This window comes from Entelurus aequoreus, linkage group LG28 (genome assembly GCF_033978785.1).
Source record: "Entelurus aequoreus isolate RoL-2023_Sb linkage group LG28, RoL_Eaeq_v1.1, whole genome shotgun sequence".
NCBI lineage: Eukaryota > Metazoa > Chordata > Actinopteri > Syngnathiformes > Syngnathidae > Entelurus > Entelurus aequoreus.
The window spans coordinates 10,634,237-10,646,745 of NC_084758.1; the positions used below are offsets into that span (position 1 = coordinate 10,634,237).

The 12,509-nt window shown below is 36.0% G+C and overlaps 1 protein-coding gene across 1 annotated transcript in view; it reads left to right on the top strand.

The window, feature by feature from the left end:
• fstl5 (follistatin-like 5) overlaps positions 1-12,509 on the top strand; it is a 336,564-nt gene that overhangs the window by 265,778 nt on the left and 58,277 nt on the right. The window contains exon 9 of the mRNA XM_062039647.1: positions 11,338-11,364. Within this exon, the coding sequence (XP_061895631.1) occupies positions 11,338-11,364 (27 nt within the window). The remainder of the gene's footprint in view (positions 1-11,337; positions 11,365-12,509) is intronic.

Below are 12,509 nucleotides of genomic sequence, written 5' to 3' on the forward strand. Positions count from 1 at the left end.
CCATCACACAGGCTGCCTTTTACACTTTGCGCCTATAACAATCCGGATGGTTCTTTTCCTCTTTGGTCCAGAGGACACAACATCCACAATTTCCAAAAACAGTTTGAAATGTGGACTCGTCAGACCACAGAACACTTTTCCACTTTGTATCAGTCCATCTTAGATGAGCTCAGGCCCAGCGAAGCCAACGGCGTTTCTGGGTGTTGTTGATAAACGGTTTTCGCCTTGCATAGGAGAGTTTTAACTTGCACTTACAGATGTAGCGACCAACTGTAGTTACTGACAGTGGGTTTCTGAAGTGTTCCTGAGCCCATGTGGTGATATCCTTTACACACTGATGTCGCTTGTTGATGCAGTACAGCCTGAGGGATGGAAGGTTACGGGCTTAGCTGCTTACGTGCAGTGATTTCTCCAGATTCTCTGAACCCTTTGATGATATTACGGAGCGTAGATGGTGAAATCCCTAAATTCCTTGCAATAGCTGCTTGAGAAAGGTTTTTCTTAAACTGTTCAACAATTTGCTCACGCATTTGTTGACAAAGTGGTGACCCTCGCCCCATCCTTGTTTGTGAATGACTGAGCATTTCATGGAATCTACTTTTATACCCAATCATGGCACCCACCTGTTCCCAATTTGCCTGTTCACCTGTGGGATGTTCTAAATAAGTGTTTGATGAGCATTCCTCAACTTTATCAGTATTTATTGCCACCTTTCCCAACTTCTTTGTCACGTGTTGCTGGCATCAAATTCTAAAGTTAATGATTATTTGCAAAAAAAAAAAAATGTTTATCAGTTTGAACATCAAATATGTTGTCCTTGTAGCATATTCAACTGAATATGGGTTGAAAAGGATTTGCAAATCATTGTATTCCGTTTATATTTACATCTAACACAATTTCCCAACTCATATGGAAACGGGGTTTGTACTTCAGAATCCATTGCTATTCTAGATCCACCAAGGTCAGAAGCAGAGATCTGTGCGGTGATACGTTTTAAGTGCCTCTGGGGGTGCACAGTTCCCAGCCGCACTATCATCGCCATAAAGACATGGACCCTAGGGGCAAGGGGGAAACCCAGGACAACCAGCACCTCTTCATAGCTGCAGGAGGCCGCCGGAACACTCAGTCTGTCGTCGCCCGCCTACGTGTACCTCCATCACGGTGCTTTTCTCTCAGGGTGTGCTCCACCTAGCCCTTGTCTTCCTGGACTTACCCGCAAGGCAGCGGGTCGATCCCCTACCTTTTAGCCTGAAGTCGCGTTTTCTGTCTCGCCTCTTGGTGAGGGCGGTCACATTTTTCTCCACTACCTCCTTCCCTGCTTGCTTTCTTCGTTTTGTCTTGTCTGAACTTTTTTGAAGCCTCTTTCTTTGCGCTGTCCTCAAATCCAAACATCAAACATGGATATGATCAGCTGGACTCTCGACGCAATTGACAAAGTCTTTTCGACACGGAAAAGAGGTTCGGGGGAGCCTGGCTGCCCTGATGGAACCATTGCTGCGGGGTACGTGAGAGACTCCTGGGATGAATGGAGAATCATGTGCCTCTCAGTCCTTTCCATCGAGGACGGGGAAGACATCTACCTATTTGGAACCGTGATCGCGGGGCACCTGCTGATTGGGCTGGGCATTGCTCTGGTGTATCGTCAAATTCTGAAGACGATGGCAGCCACTCAAGGAGCCCAACGGCTGTTCGTCGCAATGGAAGGATTGGGTCGGGCTGTGGGAATACAGACTGGATGGATCTCATCATGGAGAACCTTGCTGAGAAGGAGAATTAAATTGAATTTGAGAGAACCAGCACGGACATAGAGCAGGCAAGTCATTGTTTTGACTGCTCGAAGAAAACAACATCCTAATCTACGATTTGACTCCCCTCGAATGGCCTTGACGTAGGAACAGGGTGTTCTGAAAAACTCCCCCGAGGACTCCTCAACGATGGACGCTTTTGACATTCCTTTTTTTCAATAACACCTGGTGTCGAACTTTGAGATCGGCCCCAGTCCACAAAAACATTTCAACATCTCACCCAAGTTAATTGGGCATACATGCACGCACCCGCCCCTTCCCAATCAACGCCTTCACCACTGCTTAATTCCTCTTTGGGGTTATGGACGGCTGAGTAGCGCTTTATAGCAGCAGGCCGGCCTCCAGGGTCCCAACTCCCCCCCCCCCCCCTCTGTTGCGAGTTGTTGTGATTATATGTATCATGTTTATGTGTGCTATGCTGTGTGAGGTTTTTTCCTTGGACTCAGTCTGGACCCCTCCCGAGGGTCCAGCCTTAGACTGGTATTTTTTTTACTCTTCCCAATATCACCTTTTTCCCACCTTTTTTAAGGAGCGCTGTAAGTGGCTGATCCGTTGGCGGTCCCGTCTTGTCCCCTTGTAACGCATGTCTGCTCTTAGTGGGACTGTGCCCAAAATGAAATTTCAGTTCTTATGTGTCTTGTACATGTTAAAGAATGGACAATAATAAAGCATCTTGATCCTGATCTTGAGACTCCAGTTACCGTGTGCTGCCACGAGGAGGCAAGGTCAAGGGTCTTGGTGAAGGAGAGGCTATGTACTGACCTCGGAAGGCTTACGCACTCGGCTTTGTTTACCCAGCTGGGGCATCCCTAAATGCAACTCTCTAGACCAGGGGTCACCAACGTGGTGCCCGCGGGCACCAGGTAGCCCGTAAGGACCAGATGAGTCGCCCGCCGGCCTGTTCTAAAAATAGCTCAAATAGCAGCACTTACCAGTGAGCTGCATCTATTTTTTAAATTTTATTTATTTACTAGCAAGCTGCTCTCGCTTTGCCCGACATTTTTAATTCTAAGAGAGACAAAACTCAAATAGAATTTGAAAATCCAAGAAAATATTTTAAAGACTTGGTCTTCACTTGTTTAAATAAATTCATTCATTTTTTTACTTTGCTTCTTATAACTTTCAGAAAGACAATTTTAGAGAAAAAATACAACCTTAAAAATGATTTTAGGATTTTTAAACACATATACCTTTTTACCTTTTAAATTCCTTCCTTTTCTTTCCTGACAATTTAAATCAATGTTCAAGTAAAAAAAACAATTTTATTGTAAAGAATAATAAATAGATTTTAATTTAATTCTTCATTTTAGCTTCTATTTTTCTGACGAAGAATATTTGTGAAATATTTCTTCAAACTTATTATGATTAAAATTCAAAAAAATTATTCTGGCAAATCCAGAAAATCTGTAGAATCAAATTTAAATCTTATTTCAAAGTCTTTTGAATTTTTTTTTTTAAATTTTTGTTCTGGAAAATCTAGAAAAAATAGTCATTTGTCTTTGTTAGAAATATAGCTTGGTCCAATTTGCTATATACTCTAACAAAGTGTAGATTGGATTTTAACCTATTTAAAACATGTCATCAAAATTCTAAAATTAATCTTAATCAGGAAAAATTACTAATGATGTTCCATAAATTATTTTTTAAAGTTTTTCTCTTCTTTTTTTCGGTTGAATTTTGAATTTTAAAGAGTCGAAATTGAAGACAAACTATTTTTCAAAATTTAATTGTCATTTTTTTCGGGTTTTCTCCTCTTTTAAACTGTTCAATTAAGTGTAAATATCATTAATTATTAATAATAACATAGTGTTAAAGGTAAATTGAGCAAATTGGCTATTTCTGGCAATTTATTTAAGTGTGTATCAAACTGGTAGCCCTTCGCATTAATCACTACCCAAGAAGTAGCTCTTGCTTTCAAAAAGGTTGGTGACCCCTGATCTAGACGCATCACTACACCCTGCGAGCCACTTTGTATTAGCCAACAAACGATGACTGCTAGCCTCTTCTGGATACTCTATGTGTGTGTGGACTTGTGTTTAAGTGTCTCTGTGTGTGTGTGTGGACTTGCGTAACCTTGGCGACGGAGGCGGCCGAGCTTGACGTGACCGAGCTTTGGCGTCCAGCGCAAACAGCTTTTAGGAGCAGAAAGAGTGAAGCGGGTTGTTGCTGTATGGATGATGAAGTTGATGTATGGATCTTGAAGTTGATGTATGGGCGCCTCGCACGCCGCCGAGTGATGAATGGCGTCAATATGGCGGCAGCAGCAGCAGCAGATCTCATCCCCACTCTTTTCTATTTTATTTTCCCTTTCTTGGCACATCTCAAATAAACGCCATTGTATCGTTTTGTTTTCCCGGCCCCCCGCCACTTCCTCCTCCCGTTTTTTCCAATCGAGGCGGCGCTCCTTTTGTGCAACTTTTAACGAGCTCCAAAGGTATGCAAGAGTGCACAAGGAACACCCGACAAAGCACTTTTGGAAAGATTACGCTCCACTAACGGCGCTGTGGCGCCCCCTCGGCTTTTGTCTTCTTCCTTCGGCGCCTTCTCGGCCAAGCAGAGGAGGGAGGACGAGCGCGGCGGCGGTGAGATTAGCATCGCAGCGAATTGGCCTGCAGATTGGTTTGTGGGCCGCAAATGAAAGATGGAGCGACGCATGAACAATGAGGAGAGAAGGTCGCCATTAAGGTGGACGCCATGGGATATTTGCATGGAAACCAACTTCATCATCTCATCCTCCACCACTTTCGGAGCGTCTCTCTGCTTGTTGCACTTTAACTTGCTCCATTAAAAGCACTCCGCTCCTTATTTGGCTTTCATTGCTTTTGGAGTGTCATTAGCCATCTTTAATAAGGAACGTCTGCTGAGAAGAGCCAAAGATGGCAAGGACATTAATCCCTCCTAATGACTTATCAAAATCATTTTACACCTAAAGATGATTTACTCAAGGGAGTCTTAGGAGGAACATCTTATATTGATGAATAATATCTGCAGCTTCACACTGTCAGAACTGATTAAAATGTTTGAATGTCTTTCGTATTTTAATCATAAATTAATTATAATGTATTATAATTGTATTTTTATTATTAGTACTAATTATATTAAAACAATTATGATGATAATAATAATACATCTACTAATTATAATAACACTACACATAATAATATTAATCTTAATATAATAATACTATAATAATACACTGGCGTAATATTCGGAAGGTGTTTTTTTCAAGGTTGCATCTGTTTTTTTATTTTTATTTTATTGTAATGTATTATTTTATTGTTACTACTAATGCACTGTCGAGTTTTGAGAGAAAAAAAAAAGGATTTTAAGTGCGCCATATAGTCCGGAAATTATGGTATATAGAACATTTATAACACACAGTTCTATAGAGGCAGAAAATAGGTACAGAAAGTATTTTAAAAAAAATCTAACCTACGTTTTAATAGAATATAATAGAATAGAACGTACTTTATTGATCCCTGGGGGAAATTCAGCACCACAGTTCGCTCACAATAGACAATAAACATTTAGGTATTGTTTACATGTGAATAATATAAATACAGTCTTATACAGCATTATTCACATGTGAATAATATAAATACAGTCGTATACAGCATTATTCACATGTGAATAATATAAATACAGTCTATTATACAGCATTATTTACATGTGAATAATATAAATACAGTCTATTATACAGCATTATTCACATGTAAATAATATAAATACAGTCTATTTTACAGCATTATTCACATGTGAATAATATAAATACAGTCTATTATACAGCATTATTCACATGTGAATAATATAAACACAGTCTATTATACAGCATTATTCACATGTGAATAATATAAATACAGTCTATTATACAGCATTATTTACATGTGAATAATATAAATACAGTCTATTTTACAGCATTATTCACATGTGAATAATATAAATACAGTCTATTTTACAGCATTATTCACATGTGAATAATATAAATACAGTCTATTATACAGCATTATTTACATGTAAATAATATAAATACAGTCTATTATACAGCATTATTCACATGTGAATAATATAAATACAGTCTATTATACAGCATTATTCACATGTAAATAATATAAATATACATTTTAAGAACATGTAGAAAATAATATTACAGCAATTTTTTAGACAAGAACAAAAATAACATGAAAACTACATGGGGTAAAATCAATAGTATCATTAAAAACAGTTAAGAAGGATTACCCTAAATACTTAATAGACGGAACCATAACAAACGACAATATGAACAAAGTGGTGCAAGACTTTAATACTTACTTTGTAAATATTGGAACCAACCTAGAGCAAATTATTCCAGTTACCGGGTCAGTTGAAGACTGGAATGACTCTATAGATAGAAATCCCAACTCTATGTTCCTCGTTAATGTGACAAAAAAGGAAATTATCAAAATAGTAAAGAAATGCAAATCCAAGACTTCAACTGATTGTCACGAAATTGATATGAAAGCAATCAAAAAAGTTGAAGACATTTCACATTTCAGAGCCTCTGACGTACTTTAGCAATCTGTCATTTCACACTGGAAAAATCCCAAACTAAATAAAAATTGCAAAATTTGTACCAATTTATAAGACTGGAAACAAACACCAATTCACAAACTACAGACCTGTTTCTCTACTGCCACAATTTTCTAAAGTCATTGAAAACATATTTTAACAACAGATTGGACAAATTCCTAAATAAAATTGGAACACTCAGATAACTAATATGGATACAGAGCTAACATTTCAACATTGATGCCATTAATCGAAATAACAGAGGAAATTACCAACGCAATAGATGGTAAACAATAATTATGAGTCTAACATACGCATTTGACACAATCATAATATTACAAAATTAGAAAGGTATGGCATCAGAGGGTTGGTCTTAAACTGGATAAGAAGCTACTTAACCAACAGGAAGCAAACGTGAAGCTAGGTGAAAAATATACCAACAGAGCTAGAAATGTGGTGTACCTCAGGGATCAATACTGGGACCAACATTGTTTAATCTCTATATAAAGGACATTTGTAAAGTTACAAAGGACTTAAAGTTAGTATTATTTGCAGATGAGACAACTGTGTTTTGTTCAGGAGAGAACACACAGAAGATAATACAAATAATAACAGAAGAAATGAACAAATTAAAAAGATGGTTTGACAAAAACAGACTATCTTAGCCAATTTAAGAAATTGTACCGGAAAGTTCATTACTTTAAAAAATGCAATAAACAGGGATAGAAATTTGACCCAGCAAATATAAAACAAAACAAAACACCGGCGGAGATCGATAAACGCTAAAAAAGTAAAAATCTGCGTCACACACAACACATCCACTAATAGTAAATGCTATTGTATAGGTTGCACCATGAAAGTTATAGAAACAAAACTCCAAAACCAAACATGCAATATGTCTAAAAATCCCTGTAATATTGTATATATGTGAGATTTACTACAATAAGGTGTTTTTGTAAGGTTTGCAAATACAAAAATGTGTTTTTTAATCAATATGACAGTATAACTGTCACACTCAATATGACAGCCATTTAAACCTAACTCCTAGACCAAACATGCTGTCATGATCGGTGGTTTAGAACATGTTTTGTTTAGTTATGTTCTGTTAGTTTGGGACTCCATAGTTCCTGTTTTTGTGCACCCTTGTTTGTTTTAGTTTCCATGACGACTCATTAGTTTCACCTGTCTCATCTGTTTGACTCACGCACCTGCTCTAATCAGAGACTATTATTTAAGCCTGTCTTGCCAGTGAGTCGTCCTGGCGACATTGCTCTGTCCATGCCATAGTTCTTGATGATCTTTTCATGCTCTGTTTTGACTGTTCTTGCCATAGTTCATGCTGTTCGATTCATGCCGTGCCCAGTAGGTCTTTTTGTTTCATGTCCATAGTTCTTGCTATTTGTTTCAAGCCACAGTATAGTGAGTTTTTTCATGATTTTAGTTTCATGGTTCATGTCCATAGTTTATGCTAAGTCTTAGCTTTTGTTTCCTGCGTTAAGCTTGCCTTTGCCTTGTGCGCCTTTTTGTTTTGTACTTCGTTGAGTTTTTGAGTAGAGATTAAAATATGTTCCTACCTTCAAGCCTTGTCCCGTCTAGTCCGTTTGCATCCCGGGAGAACAAATCTCGCAGTGAGCTGCGAAAAACTCCTCGTCATGACACATGGAATATGTCTAATAATGCCTGAAATAATGTATCTTTGTGAGTTTTACTACAAACATGAGCTTTTGTAAGGTTTGCAAATACAAAAATGTGTTTTTTACACAATATGACAGTATAACTGTCACACTCAATATGACAGTTATTTAAACTTAACTCCTAGACCAAACATGTGATATGTCTAATAATGCCTGAAATAATGTATCTTTGTGAGTTTTACTAAAACTTTAAACAAAGTTTTACTAAAACTTTAAACAAACTTTAAACAAAGTTCAATTCAGTTCAAAGCGCGGACCCCAGTCTACAACTACAAATAGGAAGTGACTGTGATATTGACTAGTGACATTGAATATAAAAAATAAAAGAAATGTCTTTTATTATTGTCAACTAGCATAAGAAATGAAAGATAGATATGTATTAAGATGACAAAGAAATAAAAGAAATGAAGATATAAAACATAATAAATAATAAATAATAAACATAATATAACGGGAAAAAAAGAGAAATTGAAAAAATAAATTAATATAAAACATAATAAATAATAAATAATAAACATAATGTAACGAAAAAAGAAGAGGAATTGAAAAAATAAATGAATATAAAACATAATAAATAATAAATAATAAACATAATATAACGAAAAAAAAGAGAAATTGAAAAAACAAATGAATATAAAACATAATAAATAATAAGTAATAAACATAATATAACAAAAAAAGAAGAGAAATTGAAAAAATAAATGAATATGAAACATAATAAATAATAAACATAATATAACGAAAAAAGAAGAGAAATTGAAAAAATAAATTAATATAAAACATAATAAATAATAAATAATAAACATAATATAACGAAAAAAAAGACAAATTGAAAAAACAAATGAATATTAAACATAGTAAATAATAAACATAATATAACGAAAAAAAAGAGAAATTGAAAAAATCAAATGAATACAAAACATAATAAATAATAAATAATAAACATAATATAACGGGGGAAAAAGAGAAATTGAAAAAATAAATGAATATAAAACATAATAAATAATAAACATAATATAACGAAAAAAAGAGAAATTGAAAAAATAAATGAATATAAAACATAATAAATAATAAATAATACACATAATATAACGAAAAAAAAGAGAAATTGAAAAAATAAATGAATATAAAAAATAAAAGAAATGCCTTTTATTATTGTCAGCTAGCATAAGAAATGAAAGATAGATATTTATTAAGATGACAAAGAAATAAAAGAAATGAAGATATAAAACATAATAAATAATAAACATAATATAACGGAAAAAAAGAGAAATTGAAAAAATAAATGAATATAAAAAATGTGTGGAAAACAGTATACTGAGTTTTTCAAAATGTGTTTTACTTATTTGTATATCATATTTCTCTTTTTTATTACATTATGTGTTTTATCCTGTATATAATACAACAAAAAGAGAAATCAAATAAATAGATAAATCTAAAAAAATGTGGGGAAAACTTAGTATACTGAGTTTTTCACATTTTTTTTTTAGTTATTTGTTTATCATATTTCTCTTTTTTATTATATTATGTGTGCGCACGCAAATTATTCATCAAATTCACAAAATAATAATCACAGCATCTTCCAAATCGCACATAATTACATAACAATATCACATTTCAAAGTCATTATTACAAATTAATGTTCATAAAGTTCATGACACATTAATTCCAATGCACAACAGAGCTTGATAATCGTGTCAGAGCCTGATTTAAAGCGCCAGGATCGCATCAAAGCATAATGAAGTTCAATAAAGCGTAATAAAACGTATCAAAGCGTGATTTAAAGCGTATCAAAGCGGCATCAAATCATGAGGAACGGTAATTCGTCCCCTCAAAGCGGCAACTAGTTTGTATCAGAGCGTATCAAAGCATAACATTACTTCGGAGATCGGGATATTCGTGGAAAAATTGACAAAAATTGACGGCGGTGTGAACCAGGCATTATGGTTTGAAAATGAAAAATATCAAAATGACCCCTGCATGCTTAAATTTTTCCGTGTGTGGCCCTCAGTGGAAAAAGTTTGGACACCCCTGTCCTAAACCAAACATGCAATATGTCTAATACTGCCTAAAATAATATATCTTTGTGAGTTTTACTGGAAACATGTGCTTTTGTAAGGTTTGCAAATACAAAAATGTGTTTTTTTTACTCAATATGAAAGTAATGTTCTTACAATCCTGACATAATGTGAAAAAAGCAATAAAAATGTATTCAAACATAACTCCTAAACCAAACGTGCAAAATGTCTAATAATGCCTGGAATAATGTATCTTTTGTGAGTTTTGCTAGAAAAAGTATCTTTTGTAAGGTTTAGATCAGGGGTGTCAAACGTACGGCCCGCGGGCCGGATCAGGCCCGCGAACAGGTTTTATCCGGCCCGTGGGATGAGTTTGCTAAGTATAAAAATGAACGGAAATTTTTGAATGAAAGAAACTGCTGTTCTAAATGTGTCCACTAGATGTCACAATAGCAATGTTTTTCATCTTTGTAGATGATGCTACATATGTACAAAATAAACCACATCAGTCGAGGAAAATGAGCAAACTACATGAATAACATTCTGTAATTTGATTTTAATATAATTGTTTTATCTTGATAGATTGAAACTTAACACCAATGAGTTATCACTCTCATTATCACATTCATTCAAAAAGTATAAATAACAACAAATGAAGATAGAATACTATTAACCGCAACATGTAAGTGTAAAAAAACAACAACATTATTTGTACAATTTCAGAATGTGCTTGTTCTATTTTTAAACAAAAAAAAACAATGTGAAGTTGTCTTTATTTTTAAGTTATCATGCCGTGATCTTACCAGTCCGGCCCACTTGGGAGTAGATTTTTCTCCCATCTAAAATGAGTTTGACACCCCTGGTTTAGATCTTAGTTGACATGCCAAATTCTTTGAGTTACTATGTGTAAACAACTTCGAGCTGCAACTTTGCCATCGACAAATACAAACTGAGGTGTCCTGGCTGGTCCAGGGACGACAACAACGGACATTATCCTCGCCGCAGCGGCCTCGGTCAAAAAATTAAAAGAATGATGATTTTAAGCTGAAAGGGCGATAGTTTGTTGCGGTGAAAAGCGATCCCAAGGCAAGAAGTCACAGTGTGTAAAAATCTAAAGCTTTTATTTCCAAGCAGAGCCGCTCTGTTCCTTGCTGCACTTGATGCCAGGTCGACCCTGACAATAAAACTGTTCTCACAAATGTGACGTTATTGATTGTGGCGTTTTATGCTCAAAGCCTTTCTTTCCTTCTCTCTCTCTCTCTCTCTCCCTGGCAGTGGCCAACATCTTGTGGCGGGAAGAAGGTAAGTGGAGGTTGCTGCTGCTTCATTAAAGTGCTTTAATTGAATTCCTGTAATAGGGTTAGTGAACTGTGACGAGGGAGACCCAACGACTGCATGCTTTGGAAGTTGATCATTTTGACTTATTTACAAAAGCGGTGAAGATGTCACGTTGTGTAAATGGTAAATAAAATGAGAATACAATAAACCCTTTTCAATTTATATTCAATTGAATGGACTGCAAATACAAGATATTTAACATTTGAACTGGAAAACGTTATTTTTTTGCAAATATTAGCTCAGTTGGAATTTGATGCCTGCAACATGTTTCAAAAAAGCTGGCACAAGTGGCAAAAATGACTGAGCAAGCTGAGGAATGCTCATCAAACACTTAGTTGGAACATCCCACAGGTGAACAGGCTAATTGGGAACAGGTGGGTGCCATGATTGGGTATAAAAGTAGATTCCATGAAATGCTCAGTCATTCACAAACAAGGACGGGGCGAGGGTCACCACTTTGTCAACAAATGCCTGAGCTAATTGTTTGAGAACAACATTTCTCAACCAGCTATTGCAAGGAATTGAAGGATTTCACCATCTACGCTCCGTAATATCATCAAAAGGTTGAGAGAATCTGGAGAAATCACTGCATGTAAGCCATGATATTACAGACCGTGGATCCCTCTGCATCAAAAAGCCACATCAGTGTGTAAAGGATATCACCACATGGGCTCAGGAACACTTCAGAAAACCACTGTCAGTAACTGCAGTTGGTCGCTACATCTGTAAGTGCAAGTTAAAACTCTCCTATGCAAAGCCAAAGGCGTTTATCAACAACACCCAGAAACGCCGCCGGCTTCGCTGGGCCCGAGCTCATCTAAGATGCACTGATGCAAAGTGGAAAAGCGTTCTCTGGTCTGATGAGTCCACATCCCAAATTGTTTTTGGAAACTGTGGACGTCGTGTCCTCCGGAACAAAGAGGAAAAGAACCATCTGGATTGTTCTAGGGTCAAAGTGTAAAAGCCAGCATGTGTGATGGTATGGGGGTGTATTAGTGGCCAAGACATGGGTAATTTACACATCTGTGAAGGCACAATTAATGCTGAAAGGTACATACAGCTTTTGGAGCAACATATGTTGCCATCCAAGCAACGTTACCATGGACGCC